Source organism: Leptodactylus fuscus, chromosome 10 (assembly GCF_031893055.1).
Source record: "Leptodactylus fuscus isolate aLepFus1 chromosome 10, aLepFus1.hap2, whole genome shotgun sequence".
In the NCBI taxonomy this organism is placed as follows: domain Eukaryota; kingdom Metazoa; phylum Chordata; class Amphibia; order Anura; family Leptodactylidae; genus Leptodactylus; species Leptodactylus fuscus.
The window spans coordinates 69,486,738-69,507,134 of NC_134274.1; the positions used below are offsets into that span (position 1 = coordinate 69,486,738).

The window sequence follows — 20,397 nt, forward strand, 5'->3', positions numbered from 1 at the left end:
CATACAAACAAAAAACGGGATTTCTGCTGAATGGCGGCGTGGAGAAAACCTCTAAAGATTGGAGAAGAATAGCCTTTCTTAAGGCTATTCCTATGTGTGATCAAGAAAAAATTTGATTTTAATGATAGAATCTCTTTAAAGAAGACTTTTACCACCTCCAACTTCAAAAAGCGCTGCTTTAGGTACTGTTGGAATTTTAGAATCTTCCAATCCTGAGCAAATGATATTGTTGGTTTCAGCACCTGATATGCTTATTAGGTTCTCTGGTGTCAGGTGGGGGGGGTCCCTGACTAGTTTCTCCAGTCGAAGACAGTAGAGAACCTAATTAACATGTTCAGTACTGGAACGAACTGCTCAGAAATAGCACTTACTAGAGAACATCCATGCCAAGTTACAACTGTGCTGGAATTGGTGGACCAGAATCTATTGAAGGGTTGAAAGAAAAGTGGAAATGGTGAAAGGTCGCCATTAAGGGGCTGCAGCTCTCCAGCGAGTGCCAGCGGCCTTTTACTTGGGTATAGTCGCTGGTCTGTAGGAGTTGGTATGATTGATTCTGCACTGCTGCCACAAATATGGGACTAAGCTGCAGTAACAACATAACTCCCATATACCGAACTGTACCTAAAGTAAAGCCTCCCCTGTGTGCGCACACACACACACACACACACACACGCACACTCTGCATATGGTGTATATGCTGTGCATATACCTGTTGCCATCAATAGACTTTATTCATGCCAAGACGGAGTCCCATTGAAATGTACCAAGCATTTGTCTATATACTATTTTTATATTTCATTTTTTTTTTTAAGTTGTTGGTGTATAATTACACTCACAAGGAGCATATTGAGACATTGATGCAAATCATTGTATGCATTGGAGCATATGGCTATTGTACACGTACACCAATGACATGTTCAGTGTATCTTTACACAGTAGTATATATCATCTTTTGCCCAAACTAGCTTTAAAAAATAAATAAATAAATTCTAATCTCTGCTTTGTGACTCTTATACAGCAGAATTCTATACTATAAGGTTCGATAAACTCCCCCAATGTCAATTTCACACGTGTACATTGCCTATTCCACTATTGACAAGGTATAATTGATGGTTTTTCTGCTTGTTTACAGTCTATCTATATAAGGGGACGCTTTTTATGTGTTTAGATAAGAAGTATCCTGTGGGCCATAGCGGAGTGTGAACAGACCCTAAATAAATACAAATAAAATGGTTTTGTGCATCTGAAATATTGCTGTAACTTTTGTAAAAGTTTGCGTGATTGATTAAAGCTTCCACACTGCAGCGTCTGTGACTTTTCTTCTAAGAGCTGCTGTTCTTTATTAGCCTTATTAGTTGCGGATCATCTTGACTTTCACAGAGCATATCCCTTTGACGTCCCTTCTGTACTTTGATCTCTTAATGCCCCCTTCTTTCCTGCCTAGCTTCATGAATCAGCTGGCCCGCAGGACAGGATGTGGTTTCATGAGGCAATAAAGGGGAGCCTTCCTCCGGGATAGAGTTAATAAGTTGGCTCTGTTTTTTATTGTCACACCTATTTATTCATCTCGGAATGAACAAAAAACATTTATTGTTATGATTATGTTTTTATACCATGCCAATGGTCATAGAATACATCTACTGTCCGTTAACTATTTAGGTTAGTAAGTATCGAACAATCTGTATGGAGAGAGATACAAATGTTGTGATGTAATGAGACCTCATTATGCATGGCATTGACTGATAAGGCTGGGTCACATGGTAAAGGATTACAGTGTCATACTTCCAAAAAGCGAATGCTGTTACCTTGCGAGTCACAGGCTGTCATGGCCACAACATTATGATAACAAGAAGTCCATCAGCTCTGAATTTTCTGCAACTTGTTTTGCAGGAACTTCTATTTGGAAGGGTGATTTGTATGCACTTGAAAAAGAGCAATACTTGCTCGAAACGCGTTGTTCAAATAAAGTTTATTTACTTATCTGGGCGAGCGTGGTTCTTCTGTTTCCCCTCCAAGGGGGACGGTCCATCCTACAGTGTAACTGCATTCACTTTTATTATTTATAGTGCAGTACCACCAAGGCACTTATTCCCTGTGTATAGGAGAACAGAACTCCGCTGGAGATCACTGTCTCAACAGGTACATAGGAGAGCGTGAAGCACTGGCTATATAAGCATATAGAATAACATTTCATTCCCCCGTACTCCTGATCATTGGGGCTCAGCAGCTGGACCCCAGGGATCTGACACTTACCCCCTTTTTTTGGGAGTATGTGTATTTTGTGACAAAACTCCTTTAAGATGAAGGCAATACAACACAGAGATTTGTCTCTCTGCAAACATTTACTATGCTTGACCAAAAAAAAAAAAATGAAAAGAAAAATAAAAGGATATAAAGTTTGGCTCCCACACGTGCTGAAATGTGAATATAGGGAGATCTGGAGTTTTGTCACACTGAAGGCCTTTCCTTTACTGTTTGCCAGTCCTTACATGACTTACAAGGTGCATCTATACAAGTTCTACAATAATAGAGACAATCATTTGTACAAGCATGTAGTGTCCTAGTAAGGCATGCAATCAGACTTCTCTATAGAGGAATCTATTGCTATTTATGCATTTAATAACATTGAGGATTCCAGGACAATCACACAGGTAAGGCTGTGGTCACACCGGCGTTGGGTGACCATTTGGGGATTCTGCTCCCCATTCTGCAAGCACGACTTTTCTCTCCGCATTTTTCAGGCAGACCCTATGATAGTCCATAGGAGTGGTGGCGAAACTTTTAGAGACTGAGTGCCCAACCTACAACCCAAAACCCACAAACTGCCAACACGGCAATTTAACCTTAATACTGTGCAGATCCACAACTGTGGACAATTTAGGACAGTCTGTAATAATATCACTTGTCTACTATAAAACAGATACTGTGTGATAAAAATACTGATGGACCCCCACACAGTACAGTCTTTACCACAGTGGCCCCACACAGAGTGCAATCTTCATCACAGTGGACCATATACAGTACAATCTGCACCACAGTGACTTCCATACACAGTACAATTTGCTCCACAGTGGGCCTCACACAGTCCAATTTGTTCCACAGAGGGACCTCCGAGTGCCGTCTTTAGCACACGTTCCATAGGTTCGCCATCATGGTTCTATAGGGTCTGCAGGTTTCTGAAGGTCATCACTTTTTAATCAGATTGGGTTTTCGGAAATGCGAATGCTAGTGTGAAGCTCGTGTAAGCCATAACATGTAAACGCAAACAAGTCCTAGCAATGACGTATCTAACAGGAAGAAGGGATATACAGCTTTTTAGGTCATATTTAGAAGTGCAGTCGAGGGTCATTATCTTCTGATGACTTGGTAGAGGAATCTACCCAGGGGCCGCAATTTTTTGTGGCTCCATTTTCTTCTATTATGTCACTGGAATGTGTGTAAATGTGGATGGATTTTAGGGAAATTTCTGTTTAGAAGGTAATGGCACAACACTTAATATATAGAGATGAGCGAACAGTGAAATATTCGTTTTGAATAGCCCCTCAATATTCAACTATTCGAACGAATATCGAATCCAATTATAGTCTATGGGGAAAAAAAAGCTTCATTTAAGGGGAAACCACTATTTGAATCAGGAGGGTCACCAAGTCCACTATGACACTCCAGGAAATGATGACACCTCTAGAATGCAACTGGGACAGCAGGGGGAGCATGTCTGGGGGCATCTAACATGCCAAAGTCATTTTATTACGCCACTAATAATGCGGGAGCTGACTTTTCCCATAAGAATGCATTGACCAACGTTGATTGGCAGAATACCATACAGTGTACAGCATTCGGCCAATCAACGCTGGTTCTGCCAGAGGAGGCGGAGTCTAAGATCGGTCCACAGCAGTCTCCATTGTGGTCCAATCTCAGGTGTAGCAGAGTTCAGCGCATAGCTCTGCTGCATCTCAGTTATAGTAGAGTTGAGCGCACAGCGGAGCTGACTTTTTCTCATAGAAATGCATTGACCAGCGTTGATTGGCTGAATGCCATACAGTGTACAGCATTCGGCCAGTCAACGCTGGTTCTGCCAGAGGAGGCGGAGATGTGCTTGCAGGTGAAGTTTGAAAGTGATGAGACCTAAATAAAGATAATTCCTAGCTAACCCTGCCAGTACATCTATCCCTGTCTAGTTCACAGTCTCATATGAACCGAATCTGAAATCCACTATAAGTATAAAGTGGTGGTCACCTGATTTAGCCAGCCAATTACTCTTTCCGATTTTTTTTTCGATGCCTACGTTTTCCTACTTCCTATCCCACCTCCCCTGCACAGTTATTGCTGTAAAAAAAGCGCCAGGGAAGGTGGGAGGGGACACAAATTTTTACTGCGTTTGCCGCGTGGTATTCGATTGGAATCTAATACCTCGAACGGCCTGATAATCAATCGAAAACCAATTCGATCAAACGCCGTTCGCTCATCTCTATTAATATATTCCATGAAACCTTTTACAATGACCAGATTCTGTGCAGAATTTGTTCCGAGTTCCTTTATACACTATACATAATGGTCATAGTGTTGTAGTAGACGTCTATAGAAGACCACTTTAGAATCCAATTTTGGGTGGTGTCTTTCACTGTATTATGCGGTAATGACAAATACATACATGATGATACTATAAAAATTACTTTTCCTTGACTGTGCTTTGGTGTCATTTTTCTGGCATGAAGTTGTATTACAAGTGGAAGTATATCTTGGTAGTGTCACATTGTACTTACAGTACATGTGTAAGGGTGGCGTGATATGACATCCTGGGGAGCCGCTCTGTAAAACACAGGATGCTTTACCGCCTTATTGTTCCTGCTCCGTTTTCTCATTCTGCTCAGTTTAATGGCTTCCACTGTTCATCTTCTTTGCAGGCTTTCTTTTTTCTTTCTATGAAAGGTGACCCTGTTGTATTTCACCTATGAAATCCTGGAGACAGGACGAGTGGTGGAGGGGGTGGGCACAATTGGTGGCGGCTGTAGTGTGTTATTTTTACTGCTTGGTATTTAAAGCTGGAACACTTCATTCTGCTGGTAATGAGTCATCTAGAGAAAATGGGCCTCTTGCTTTCGGAGTGGGTATACGGCAGCTAATCATCCCTTGAACTCCACATGAGATGCTCTGTCAAGCGACTAAAGCTTTGTGAATTAGAAGTGAGAGGGTGAGGCAATGCCACAGAGGTGATTACTGCGGCGCTGCCAACCTCTGTATACCGACGATTCCTAAAACCCACAATTCGAGCAATGCTAGTAATGATTATTTGCGCTGCACTATATGATTATTTATATGCATGAGCTTACAAATTACTATAGAACTGGATATCTGGTATGACATAAAGCAATTGCCATCGTCTTGGAAAGCTAACAAATTGGCATATGGTTTATTGTGCTAGAGTGCCATGATGGCAGTAGTTAGCATAGTGTTTACAGGAGCAGATGTCACATGAGGCTCCATGCACATGAATATGTGCTTTGTCAATGTGCTAGCTGTATTTTTTTTTTTTTTTTTTTAAAGGGATTCTACCATTAAAAACTTCTTTTTTTTGTGGATAAGACGTCGAAATAGCCTTTAGAAAGGCTATTTGTATCTTAGCTTTAGATGTGATCTCCGCCGCGCCATTCCTTATAAATACCGTTTTTTACTGGTATGCAAATTAGTTCTCTTGCAGCGATGGGGGCGGGCCCCAGCGCTGGAAATGCGATGGGGGCGTCCCCACTGCTGCTCAAAAACAGGCTCCAGCGACACGTCTATATGTTGTGCTGGATACTCCCCTTCTTTCTTCGGCGTCACCTCCGACGCCTGCGCAGTTGGCTCTGCCAGTGAGACACTAGTAGAACCGACTTCGCATGCGCGCAATTGCGACGTCGGAACTATGGCCGCGGGCACGCGCAGTCAGCTCTACTAGTGTCTCACTGGCTGAGCCAACTGCACAGGCGTCGGAGGTGACGTCGAAGAAAGACAAAGAAAGAAGGGGAGGATCCAGCAGAAGATAGAGGTGTCGCTGGAGCCTGTTTTCGAGCAGCAGTGGGGACGCCCCCATCGCATTTCCAGCGCTGGGGCCCCCACCTTCATCGCTGCGAAGGAAGTAATTTGCATACCGGTAAAAAAACGGTATTTCTAAGGAAAGGAGCGGTGGAGATCACATCTAAAGGTAAGAGAAGAATAGCCTTTCTAAAGGCTATTCCAATGTCTTATCTACAAAAAAAAAGTTTTTAATGGTAGAATCCCTTCCTTCCTTTCTCCATATTCATCATGTGTTCTGTCTTTGAGACTGTTCCAAGTAAAGGTTTTTTTCCAGGATATAGATGTACTATGTTGTCTATTTACATCGAATTGAGTAGTGGGGTTCAAACTCTTTGCACCTCCATCGACCGGTTGTGGTGCACTTGCAAGAACAGTTATGTGCACACCCGGTGATGCATGTCATTGCAGCTTTTCCCTGGTATGAACGAGACAGAGCTACAGTGCCATGCATGCTTGCTGGTAAGCTGATGATGTACATGTCGATGGATTGAGATATACATTCTAGAAGGCATCCGTCCTTCTTTATAAGGCAGTTTTCTGCTCTGTATTATACATCTGTATGTGTAAGCCGAAACCAGGAGTGGTCTAAACCACAGAAGAAGTGAAAATCTTTTCTAGTCTTTGTAGATTCTATTCCAGAGTTAGGCATAAAATTACTAGTGCTGAAAATCAGACCCCCACAGTCTATTAATGGCCTAATGGGTAACCTGATCCCGGAAAACCCCTTTAATTTAGCCAGACATAATGTTTTACTGATAGTGTTTTAGTTGTAATTTTAGGGCCAATTATCTGATTACAGGCAATGTCTTAAATGCTTTACCCAAGCTATGTGCACGTATATGCTGCTGTGCTGTGAGCTATATACTATGTCCTTCTGCCCTGGGACCAAAACCTTTCTGAAAGTTTAGCTTGGTATATAGTACCGGTACGTTTGTCCATCATCAAATTCAACCAAAGTATGGAAAAGGGTGTGGATAGTGGGAAGATGTGCGGGTAAACTTTAGAACTTTGCTTACCCTTCTCTATACAGAGGAAGATGACTTTAAAAATAAAATCTCTACATGTTGGGGCTAATACTTTATGTAGTTTATACTAAGAAATAATCTAAATCTGACCATACACGTTGGATGAATGTCTGCTAAGCTTGTACGTATTAAATTTCAGCAGGCCATCCCTTCTTTTTTTAGGTAGTCTGATGGCAGGACACTCCACCCTCTACATCTAAGACACGTACTTTATCTCAGGATTTCATTGTTTAGCTTTCCATCAACTTTGGATCTTTAAGATTTCTGACAAATCTGTGTGTTATACACAAATATGATCCTATCAGGTATCCGTACCAAATAACACAAAACATCATCAAAAGAATGTAATTTAATCAAAAAATGGATTTTATTACATGCAAAAAATGGAGAAAAAAACAAGACTCACATTAAAATCAATTAAAAGAACACATCTATATATATATATATATATATATATATATATATATATATATATATATATCAATGTGAATTATGGAATATTATATACATGCATATATGTGTGTGTGTATATATATATATATATATATATATATATATATATATATATATATATATATACACACATGTATATAATATTCCATAATTCACATCATACAATGTTTAAATAAAATTGTCAATAAACAGTGCATGTGTAGAGCTAAGTATATGAACGCACACCTACTACACAATCTGCATGAATACTGAAGCATTATAGCTCATGGATATAGCAGTGGCGTACCACACCAGTAATGTTAGTGCTGAACAATCATAGAAAAATCTATAATTACCACAAAAAAGTGTTGTTTGTACAAACTGTATAGTGCACGTTCAGATTTATATAACAGAGTGCAAACCACACACATGCATACTAGTTACTAATAATAAGTACAAATAGGATGCTCACCACTGCGACCTCCACTCGGAGCGCCGACTCGCATTCCACACCCCACTTGGTCAGGGGGATACCTGACAAGGCAAGGTATCATAACAGGTGTGAAAGTCAGAAGCTGTTCTGTCAGTTTTGTGACTGGGAAAATCAGCGTTTGTTGCCTGCTACAAGCCACGGTTCCTAGTCATCAGGATACCTCTTGCTGCTTCTTTCCTATTATCACTTGTCTGCTTAAACCGAGTATATGAATGTGAACTTTCTTGACATCATGCGGGGCACAAGTTAAAAGCTAGGCCATTTCAAGCTAGGTACAAAAACTGCACATACCTCTGACTAGACAGATCGTAATAGGGCCATGTTATAGTAGATTAGACATTATGAAGCATTTACTAAAATGGACTTATCATATTACTAAGAACCTTTCACCACCTCCAACAAATCTAGTTCTTAACATAATTTAATAGATGCTTCTCCACTGATTCTGACACATTTTGGAATTCTTTTCTTAAGCTCCCACCGTTCCCAAGCAATCAGTGCTGTTAGTTTTGGTGCCTGATGCTATTTATCCCCTATACTGTCAAGTGGGCGGTGTGAATCTGCGCTCTGACATTGGCTGCTTCTGATTGGAGCTCTGAATCGCACCCCCTGCCTGACCCCGCCCTTATGACATTACAGAGTGGTTATAGCATGTCCGGCCCCAGAACTATCTGCGCTTGTTGCTCGAGAACGGTGGAAGCTAGTGGAACATTGTTCAGTCCTGATCTGATGGACCAGATTTGGACTCTGTACAGACTTACTGATTTAACTTGATGTTGGGGGCCACATCACTTCCAGGATTCCTCCTCCAATAGGATGTCACAAAGTTTTGATTTAAATTGTCAAAAATGAACTATTAACACTTATGTTTTGACAGTAATCTTACAACATTTTTCCCTACACCTGCCTAAAACTCTTGTACAGTACTGTTAAAAAAAAAATAAACTTACCCCTTTGACAAATTTTGGCCATTGCTCGATTGCAAGGGGGTCTCTCCAAACATTCTACCAGTCACAGACTGTACCCTACAGAAGTGCGGTTGTCAGTCATAGCCACGTTCCTGGGAGTCATGTGAATGTTTAGTGTTCTGCAGGAAATGTATATCCTTTTGTCTGCTAGGTTCTGTGGGAACACCCTTTGATCTGGAAGTTAACATTGTTTTCAGGTTCTATGCATACAAGTATATTCTGGCAAGTTTCTTATGTGGACTCTACATTGTCACCATAGGAAATATTTCTGGCTTTCTTCCAGGCTCGCAGTGGTATAGTTTCTCCTACGAGTTTCTGAAAGTAGGGGCATGACAGCAATCTGAATAATTGTTACAAATAGCGGAATGTGTCGCAGTGGTTCAGTAACTACTTAGTATAATGATTGCAGTGTCGAGGAACATGTTATTTTCAGGAAGTCTTATCTGTAAAAACCTAAAAAAAAAGTGAATCTGAACTGAAAAAACAAAGGTTTAAAACAACATAAGATGCAAGTTTTACTTGATGTATCTCTGAGGACCTCTGTTCTGTTATCCAGTATGTTCCAGATGTACGATACAAGCAAAGACTTATTATTTCTTCTATATATTACTGTGGAATTGACTGTTCCATTTCCTTGTCTCCGTACATATTGTTCCAATAGATTTAAATACAAACACATGTTTTTCACTCGTATTGTTTTGGGGGTGGGGGTAGTTTTTTGAGGTTTTGAGCAAACTAACATTTTAATATTTTCTATATATGAGATTTGGAAAATGTGTACATATCTTTATCAGTCTTTGGTGACGCCTCGAGTCACCTAGTAAAAGAAGATCTTTTATACCTGTTAATACAGTTGCCCATATTCATTTTTTTTTGCTTAAATTCCTAGTATCATTCAATTATGTATAAAGGATAAAGAGGACCTTTCATGTCCTCAGGCACATGCAGTTTTATATACCGCTAGAAAGCCATTAGGTACCCTGGGGCAAGAGCTATTGGTGCCGTTACCGATAGCTCTTCACTGTCAGAAGGCCTGACAGTCTAACTGCCCCTCCTGACAGTACTGGGTGTAGCGCTATACTGTGATGGGGCGTTCCTTACCGCCCAGCTATAACGCTGAGCTGTGAGGAACAACCCCCAGTAGTAGTCTATGGGCGAGTACTGTCATAGGGAGGCGGGGTCCTCCCCGCTCAGTGTTATGGCTGGGCGGTAAGCAACGCCCCATCACAGTATAGCGCTACACCCAGCATTGTCAGGAGGGGCATTCCCAGTTAGGCTGTCAGGAGTGCCCTTCTGACAGTGAAGAGGTAACTGTAATGGCGGCACTGATATCTCTTCATTCGTGGCACATAACGGGAAAAACTGAATTCAGCACGCTGTTTGCTTTCTAGCAGTATGTAAAACTGCATGTGCCTGGGGACATGAAAGGTCTTCTTTAATTTTCTCAATAAGGCCCCGTTCACACGGGGGAAGAGGGGCAGTTTTTGGGGCTGAATCCACGTTATTATCTGCCCCCTCACAATAGAGGTCTATGTAGACCGCTGGCGCTCTTTTTTTTTCCGTGAGCGGCATGTTGCCGCTCATGGGGAAAAAAGAAGCGAACTGCCCTTTCTTCAGGTGGATTCTGCAGCTGAATCAGCTGTGGCGTCCGCATCACGACAGCAGCCTTCGGACTAGGCACATTCATTTGGGCTAATCCGGAGCAGAAAGCCGCGACGTTATAAGCACCGCGGAATCCCCGTGTTAACGGGGCCTAAGATCACCTCTTTAAAAGGCTACCCCTCATCCAGGTCAAATTTCCTATGACAGTAATCGAAAGCCTTTCGGGGAAATTGGGCAATTTAGGTGGGTGATATTCTCTCACCATCTGAAGAAGGATATTTTCTTACGCACCAGATTCCCATTGGCTCGTTTCTGTGTATCAGAGTGTTGCAGGGTGGGGACACCTCAGCCCAATATATTTATTAGAACTCACGTTTGTTTTCTGGTGTGAGTTATGCAGGAAATCTAGGCCAATTCCTGACTGGCGTAGCTTTCCATTCTGGCTTATGTGTGCACGCCTGATTTTAAGGCCAGAGCACCTGTTGGACTCTTTATTAAGACTGGTGTATGAGACTACAGTCTTAACAAATCTGCCCCATTGTCTGGATTCCAGAATGGCAAACCGAGCCCAGTGGAAAGTTCGCTCTTTACTGATCCATCTTTCATCTGCAGGCTCATCCTTGTAGGGTACTTCAGGGGATGGGCTTTGCACATCCTCAGAGTTTATCTCCAGTTTACAACAACATTCATTTTAAAGGAATCTATCCGCAAGAAAGGACATCCCAAACCAAACCCAGCACCTTTTATAAAGCTAGTTGAGTGTCAAAATGATCCTCTTATCATCCAGCAAAAGTTGTATTCCATCTACTAATTACTTGTATGTAGACAATAGGGTGGAGAGTCAACCGATAGACAGGTACCGCATGCCCTCAGTCCGCCCCTGTAGATTGATTGAAATCTCTGAGTACAAGGATGTTGCTATGATGTGCCTGATAGCCATGTGCTCCTGATTCTGGCGCATGCGTGGTCTACCCGATGTATGTTCCCTGGCTTTTATGCTTTATGCACGTCTCAGTAGTGCACCCCCCATTAACACATTTAATGGAAATTACAGACTCTCTGGGCCACAAACAGGAGAACAAGTACGTTATAAGGTACTGAGGCTGGTTTGCCATATTGCCATACAATGTGCGAGAGATGTGTATGTAGCTTCGGGTATAAGAACAGATTCCATTGCAGGGATTTAGGAATAGCATTCCCCAAAACTTTCTTTGGAATGGCTTTCCTGTATTTTCTATGTCATCTGATATTACTTTTGGCGTTAAAGGGGCTCTATCACTGGGAAAAGTCATTTTTAACTAATCACATCCTTGCATAGCCTTTAGAAATGCTAATCCACACCTACCTTTAGTATGTAAATTGCCTCAGTGGTTTCTGAATAAGTCCGTTTTTATTCATATGCTAATTAGACTGGTGCACAATGCATTGTGCACCCCCTTTGCTATTGTTTGCTATTAGAGTATACAGAACAGGTGGCTGATGCTGATGATGACTCAGCTTCCTGTTTGCACACACACATAGGAGATAATAGCAGAGACGAGTGCTGCTGGGAACTTCCTGTGCTGACTGGAAGCTCATTATCATATAAATAAAAACGGACTTATTGAGAAACCACTGAGGCAATTTATATACTAAAGGTACGTGTGGAATAGCATTTCTAAAGCCTATGCAAGCATGTGATTAGTTAAAAATGACTTTTCCCAGTGATGGAGCCCCTTTAAATATAAAGTGCCCTCACAGAGCCCTAATCTAGCAGTGTGAATAAAGCCTAAAAATAACGTTACGAATAAATACTTTGAAGAAATGTTTTCTTTGTCGCTAATGTTTTGTCTATAGTATGGCGTGCGTAAGTCATTGCTTACAATAAAGTAATAAATAAACCATGGTACAAATGGGTTAACCTGAAATCTTTCTATTTGTCTACAATCCTACACAATGATGCAAAGACGTGAAAACAAGTCGCATACTGAACGCACTCTTTCCTAACAGATGCCAGAGGCAGGGTTGTCATGGAAATAACAGCATGTTTTCTATACATCAAATAATAACACATTTCATATGGCACATTCATCTCATCTGTACCGCCTGCTGATTTGTCATATGTTAGACTTTATTTGCGCGCACCTCCTTCCATATGCACATTCCAGCCAGATGAATTTGCATTTCAGAAGTTTCGCCAGGCTTGTTCTCAAGAAGCTTATTATCCGTAATAATTGTAAGGATCGTCACATACCGCTATATGTATGATGATGAAGATATAGGCTTAATCCATGAGTGGCGCTTCTCGGCGTGTAGGTTCCATTCAAGCTGATATCGGTAATAAATACCTGACAAAACACAATGGGGGAGGATTTATACAAGTAGCACAAAGCAAATATCTATCATTATATGGCATATGTTTATTTTTGCTTTTTGAATGAATTTTGACTTTTTATAGAACTACTTATGTTTTTTTTTTTGTGTTTTTTTTTTTTTTTTTTTGTGGTGGAGGGATGATGGAGATCTACATTGCTGGTGAACAAAATCATTTGTTTCCTGCAGACCTTTTACAGAAGGGCCGTTCACATCACTTTTTGATCTAATTTACCAGTTCTATGGATGAGTAAAACTGATTAAGGCTAAGGCCCCACGACTTTTTTTGTTGCAGATTTTGTTGAGCCAAAGCCAGAAGTGGATTGAGAAGAAGGGAGAAGTATAAGAACTCTCCTTATATATTTCCCATTTCTTTTGTAGCCATTCTTGGTTTTGGCTCAAAAAACGGCAACAAAATCTGCAACAAAAAAAAGCTGCATTTCCGCAACATGGGGCCTTAGCCTAAAGCCGTTTTCTGGGCAAAAAATGTTGTTGGTTTTTTTTTTTTTTTTTTAGCCATGTCTTGAGTTATTTCTGGGTGTCTCTGGGAACTCCTGGTATCTCCTGCTTTTGTTTACGCGTTTCAGTTTCCTGCTATGTAACTTACTCCCCCTCCATTCTCATGCCCCCTCCTCTCCCCCATACACCCCCTCCCTGTCTCTCTAGCTATCCCGCCCTTCCCTATCTACTCAGCTCAACCCCCAACCCATATTATATACTTACCCTCCATGCTTCTTCCAGTGAAACGGCTCCTCCAGTACTCCTCCTTCTGTGCAACGATGATCCACCTCTACTGCGTATGAGTCGATGCACAGTAGAGGTGAGTTATCAGCAGCAGTGTGCCCAGCACTTGGAGAGGAGCGCGTACCCTGCAGAATCAGTACAGGAGGAGGATTCATCTTGCCGGAAGAAGCATGGAGGGCAAGTATAATGGAATCTATGGGGGGGGGGAGTTGTTTAGGTTAGTGTAGGGATTTCCAGTTATCCTGGACAATCCCTTTAAAATGGATGGAAAATTTTGACCATTTGTCTGCATGGAGTCAATGTTAAATAAAAATGGATCAGTTTCTCTCTTGTATGTGGGACATGATGGTGGTATATTCTCCTTTTCTGTCCTACAAAAAACATGTTTGGTTGCTCGATGGGAGTCTTGGCTGAAATTGCCATGTAGGCTCAGCCTAAGGCTGGTAGCAGGCTGTGTTGAATTAAAGGTGGTGAATTAAAGGCATGGGAGACACAAGGATGTCACCAATGTGCCGCCCGTGGACAGGAATAGGACCTGTGTTGGGGATCGTGCCTGTAGATGTGTGTCTGTATTACGCTAAGTTCACGGGACCAAAACATCGGACAGATGTTCGCTTTTGCAGCACATATACTAAAATTGGAATGATACTGAGAAGAATAGCATGACCCCTGCAGAAAAATGACACACAAATGAAGGGTTCTATATAAAAAAAACAAAAACAAAACCCACACATGGGACAGGCGTTGCAATGTACTAGCAATTACAAATACACCCGGCAGACTTCTCTGACTATAATGGGGCCTGTTGGGTAACTGTAGTTTCAAAAACCAAAGGAGGAAGAAGTACGACGACTTCTTCCTCTGTTTTCAGCCAGACATTACGACGAAGTAGTCAACAGAGATGTGAACGTTAGACATTTATTATGTTTTTTTTTGTGGCCTAGTATTTAACAAGTAAATTTTATGAGTAGACCGGATTTGTCATCCTAGGTTTTCATATCCTAATGTTAGACAGAATATCGGTCTCTACATGTCATGGACGTGGTTTAAATATGTTCGATGATCCTGCTTAGACGTGGCAGTCAGAGGATATCCCACACTGGAGCCCTGCAGTGCTACAATGTGTAAACTAAAGATCGCTTTCTCAAAATTGAGAATATGTTCATTGGAGAGTGTGCTTCAGGTTTGAATGTCCCTCAGGAACATAATCTATTGTTACTGTTGGGTTATAGTCTAGTTTCATGTGCAATAAGTGTTTTGCAGGCAAGGAATCTCATCCTCGTCTTCTTGAAGACCTTTGTCTCAGTGCCAGCGCGGTTTATGTGCAGGTTGTGCTTTTCTAGTCTCTTAATGTGCTTCTACCCTTGGTTTTCTCAGCTCACACCTTATAAAGAAACTAATGAGCACAGTGTATCCTGCTGACCCACATCCCAACCCCACAGTTTTACGTTTTTGCTTCTAAACTCCTCCCGCAGGAACTGGCTTCTAACTGACCCATCTCTTATGCTGTCTTACAGGTTTGAAGAACTGGTGAAAAGGTTTAATGTCGATTATCATGCCGGCGGCTCCACTCAGAATTCTGTTAAGGTGGCACAGGTTAGTTCCAGGGTTATAATAAAATATATACCCACAAAAAAAGATCATACATACTAAAGTGGTTAATTCACACACTATTTAGTATTTTTCTAGTGTTTTTACCGTGAATCCCACCTATCCCGTTGTACTGAGACTTCTATCTCTGCCGATGAGCCTTAGATTTCATCGTTCCACGTCCTATAATGTCTGCGAGACTGTAACTCCTAGAGGAAGTGTAAAACCCATTACTCAGCGCTCTATCCTGGCAGCGTCCCTAGTATGTAACTGCAGTTTGTAGCGGAAGCTTGCCCAGGAGAGTAGAGTGTGCCAGGCAGAGATTGCTGTTTCACAATGCCTAGTGTATTAAAGCATTAAAAATATTATTATGGCTGTAGTGGAGCAGTCAGCCAAAATAACTCCTGATTTATCAGACTGATACACAAGAACATATGTAGAACTTTCCGAGAGTTTGGAAGCTGAAGATGTATGATGTCAAAACTAAATTAGCTGAGCTGTTGTTGTCTTAGCGATTTGACAAACATGGCTGTACAGGATTAGACAAACGTGGCTACTTTTTCAGAATGATGCCACCATTGTAGTAGCTCACTTTATTGGTATAGGGTTGAGCTGCAATATCACACACAGCCTGTGGAGAGGCATGGCATAGCATTTAGAAAGAAGCAAACTTGTATTTCTAATGTTCTGCACCCCCTCTAAAGCAAGATCTGTGGCAATTGACTAATTTTGCTGGGGTTGCTGGGCGCTTTGTTTTCAAATTTGGTATTACACATGGCTAAGAAGAAGAATCTCACTTTGTCAAGCCGCTTGGCATACCTGCGATCGCCTTTCTTACTTTCCACTCACGCCCCGTGAGTGTCTTTAGTTCATAGGCTAATATGAAACAAACTTTATAAAATTTATATATTAACCCCAGTGTGTCGGTAGTAGCTTTTAACATACCGTATATACTCGAGTATAAGCCTAATTTTTCTGCACAGTTTTTGTGTTGAAAAAGCCCCCCTCGGCTTATCCTCGAGTCAAGCAAATATTTTTTTATTTTTTATTTTTTATTTTTTTTTTTTGGGGGGGGGGTCTATGACCAGCCACAATAGTAATGTATAGAATCTCCCATAAAATAGTGAAACAAAAAACAAGCTTTAAAAAAATAAAGTAAATAAAAGTTCTAAATCACTCCTTTCCCTAGAATACATATAAGGGGGCATTCACACTACGTATACTGAAGCTTATTCTGAACGTAGAACACGTTCAGAATAAGCGGCGTATAAAGCAGCTCCATTCATTTCTATGGGAGCCGGCATATGAGCGCTTCCCATATAAATGAATGGGCTGCTTCTTTCACTGCGAGCAGTCCCATTGAAGTGAATGGGAAGTGCCGGCGTGTACGGCTCGGCATGAGCAGAGCTTGCCGTATACGCCGGCACTTCCCATTCACTTCAATGGGACTGCTCGCAGTGAAAGAAGCAGCCCATTCATTTCTATGGGGAGCGCTCGCATGCCGGCTCCCATAGAAATGAATGGGAAGTGTTCGGCAGCCCTGCTGTAACGCCGGCGTGTACGACTGTGATACACGCTGGCGTTACGTAGTGTGAATGCCCCCTTAAAGTAGAAAATGACTGTGAAACACATACACATTAGGTATCCCTGTGTCTGACAGTGCCCGGTCTACTGAATATAGGGGATCTGCAGTGCTCCTGTTCAGTCAGGAAGGGGTTAATAGGAGCACTGCAGATACCCTATATTCAGCCAGGCTGAATTCCAAGTGGGGGAAAAAAAAAAAAACAGTCCTCAAGCTCAGGGAAGGGGCAGACAGACAACCAAAACACCCCCTTCCCTTCCCCAGCATCTACTGCACCCAAAAACTCCGACCATTTTAATTTTTGAAATTTTCCAGTAGCTGCTGCATTTCCCCCCCTCGGCTTATACTCGAGTCAATAAGTTTTCCCAGTTTTTTGTGGTAAAATTAGGGGCCTCTGCTTATATTGGGGTCGGCTTATACTCGAGTATATACGGTATACAGAAGTATACATCAATGGCTGGTCAAGCAAATACAAGTAAAAGCACAATATAATACAGGAAATAAAATGGGAATGAAAGAGAAAAATGAATACCAGAATAGGCCCCAGGGTCAGAACCATTGAAGAGGGTCTTCTTTTACAGAAGGGACACTCCCAGCTAACCCCGAGCTGCCTTCTTCGTGAGTTACTGTGAGGGAGACGGAGATTCTGGGTCAAAGGTTAGTGTCCAAGGTAGTGTCCAGCCACATCTCCTTGCTGGGAGCCCCCTCTTTCTCCTCACTGCGGAATGTTGAGAAAGAGGGATACCTTCCTGGCTGCTGGCAGGTTCATTCTCCCTTCCTCCCTCCCTCCCGTGGACACTTCTAGGGGCAATAAAGTGGCTGACCAGAAAGGGCAATCTTCCATGTTATATACATAAAACCACTGAATCGAATTGACCACCAATGTAAGCACAGCTTAAACACAACATTCCTAAAGGTATGTATAGGACTGATTGGAACAAGGAATAATACATTTCAAAGAAAGCTACATAACTGCGGGTCTCCATCACACACCTACTTGACACTAGAGCCTAACTGGCATATAAGACTCCAAAACTAACTGTACTGAACGGTTGGGGAATAGTCCTGTGGACTTCACACAGTGGTCTTCCGCTCTCAAGGATTCCTCGTTGGTAATGGAGGTCTCTGTGGTTGTCCTAACACATGATGGACGTCCTTGGTTTTATAGTGTTAGCTATTTTTGTAGTTGTAAGAACATATTCTCTTCAGATGTTCTTTACAGATGGATTAATGCATAAAAATGATAACACGAAAGTTCCTTGCCTCTTTCCACTGTCAATCTCTCTCATTTAGTGCAGTTTGTTTAGTGCCAGTATCTATGTAACTCGATCACTGTCCATAAATCAGCACAGTCACAGCCCAGCCGTGTCTGGGAGCGCTGACAGTACGGTTTTTAACAGTCTGGAATTCCGATCTATTTATTTCATGTCTATCTTGTTACATTCCTGCTGGAATTTCAGTTCTCCTTCTTTAGTTTTGTCCATCCCACCCCACTCTTTCCCCACACCCCACTTCATCACTCACACATCAGTTCTCCTAGAAAGCATTTGTACCTGGGAACCTTGCCATTCTGGCTACAGAGAGCCATGGCTGTGGCTGTCTGCAGTCTTGGGAAAAAGCAGTATAAATTTATACGGATTTCCTTTCCATACGTTTACGTGAGGGCATTGTGCCAAGTAAACTTTCTGTGATAGTTGCTATTTTTTCTTTAAATCCATGGTATGATATAAAGTGCTGAAAGGATTTTTCCAGGCAGCTGAAAAAAAATTTCAGTTCTTATGGAAATTATCTGGTTGTATGTTCCCCAAAATTGTTTTAATCCGAACATTGTTAATGCTGTAGTAAAAATCGAGAATAGACTAAAAACTTTGCGGAAAAGCATCTTCTTTTTTTATTTTTTTTGGGGGGCAGATTTTTACTGTGTTTTTGAGTAAAAGCAAGAATAGTTACAGAAGGAATGGGACATTATATACAAAGTACTTATACTTCCACCTACTGCGCAATCCATCCTGACCACAGCAAGATCTGCAACAATAAAGCTGCATTTACGTAATGTGGGGTATTGGCCTTGTGTGCTAGAATGTACTAGTATCAAATGTTAAAGGACCCATTGGGTTCTACCAAAGATTGTAGCAACCAGATATAACAGAATCCCCTGACAAGTTTGCAAAAAACCAAGAGGCGTTGTATCATTTGATAATTGGAGATTCAACTGCACACGGATTCTGCTGTGTACCTGGTATTGGCTTTAAAAATCTGAAAACCTGAATGTGTGAACACATCCTTTTGTACCTGGACATTTGCACTCTTGTTTAGTACAACGTTTTTACCGTTTTGCAACTTTACATCCAATGGCGTTTTCAGCCAAAAAAATTGCATGGTAGTCCAATGATGCGACTAACCACAAGTAATGTGCGTTTTGCAGACAAACCCTAATATGAAAAGAATGCAACAGCTGATTTTTGCCTCGAAATTTAATGGTTAAAGGGGTATTCCCGCGTTGCATATTCACCAGTCTTCACTGCTGTAAAATCTTCTTTCTTCCTGGTTTCTTGCGTCATTTGGTGGGCGGTGTTTCACATGCAACCTGTTTAGGTCTGCCCCCAAATTAGCGTGTAGCTCCGCCCACCACATATCGTGATGTGATCATCAAAGGTCCTCAAACAACACTATATGCACAATATTGGACTATGAAGTACAGGCAGGAGCAACTCCATTCTGTGTTACATACAGAGATTGCCTGTCTCTGCCATAATGAACACAATTGAATTAGCTAGCCTGATAACTGGGAGAACAGAAGACGAGCTCAGAAATGAAAGCAGCTCCTCTCCCCTATCTGAGAGCAGGAAGCTAGGTCACGTGGTGTAGACACAGGAATAGCTAGATACACAGGCTCGCTCCCTGCACTTAGCCCTTCTTCCCTCCCCCCTGAGAGCCGGCAGATACATCGCTTGACTTTTGAGCAGATAAGTCAAGGGCTGTGTCCACAATGAACTGAATAAAGTTAGATAGTGGACAAACAAAGCAGTTTTGCTGAAGCAATGTATTTAGGAAAAGTCTTACATCCACATTAACAAGCAGTATAGATAGGATCCTTGTGATGGGACAACCCCTTTAAACAGATTATACCGCACAAACTGTTATTGTATCAGCAAAATCGGTATTACCAGTAGTTTACAAAGTAACCTCTACGATCGTTGCAGAAATATAGTTTACACACAAATTCCTTCATGTAAGGCTAGGTTCACATCTGCGTTCGGGAAAACTAATTTGTTTAAATAAACCCACAGACCCCATAGATTATAATGGGATCCGCCCGGTTTCCCCCGAAAAGGGCAAAAATGCAGAGAGAAAAGTGCTGCTTGCAGCGTTTTTCTCTCAGCATTTTTCAAGTGGAATGGGGAACAGAATCCCCATACGGAGACCGGGTGCAGATGTGAACCCAGCCTAACTTTTCACTTCTAAAAAAAACCAAAAAAAAAAAACCTCCTTTACATTTTAAGGCTATGGATCAACAGTAACAACATAGCTTCCGGCAATTACCCCAAGGCCAGC

The 20,397-nt window shown here is 41.7% G+C and overlaps 1 protein-coding gene and 1 non-coding gene across 3 annotated transcripts in view; both read left to right on the plus strand.

Moving 5' to 3' along the window:
* The window catches only part of ADK (adenosine kinase), a 130,535-nt gene that overhangs the window by 46,882 nt on the left and 63,256 nt on the right, over window positions 1–20,397 (plus strand). For both annotated transcript variants that reach the window (XM_075257788.1, XM_075257789.1), the window contains exon 4: window positions 15,188–15,266. In XM_075257788.1, the coding sequence (XP_075113889.1) occupies window positions 15,188–15,266 (79 nt within the window). The remainder of the gene's footprint in view (window positions 1–15,187; window positions 15,267–20,397) is intronic.
* Window positions 14,278–14,380, plus strand: LOC142183620 (U6 spliceosomal RNA). The gene has a single exon (XR_012711781.1). It is a non-coding gene; the product is annotated as a U6 spliceosomal RNA (small nuclear RNA).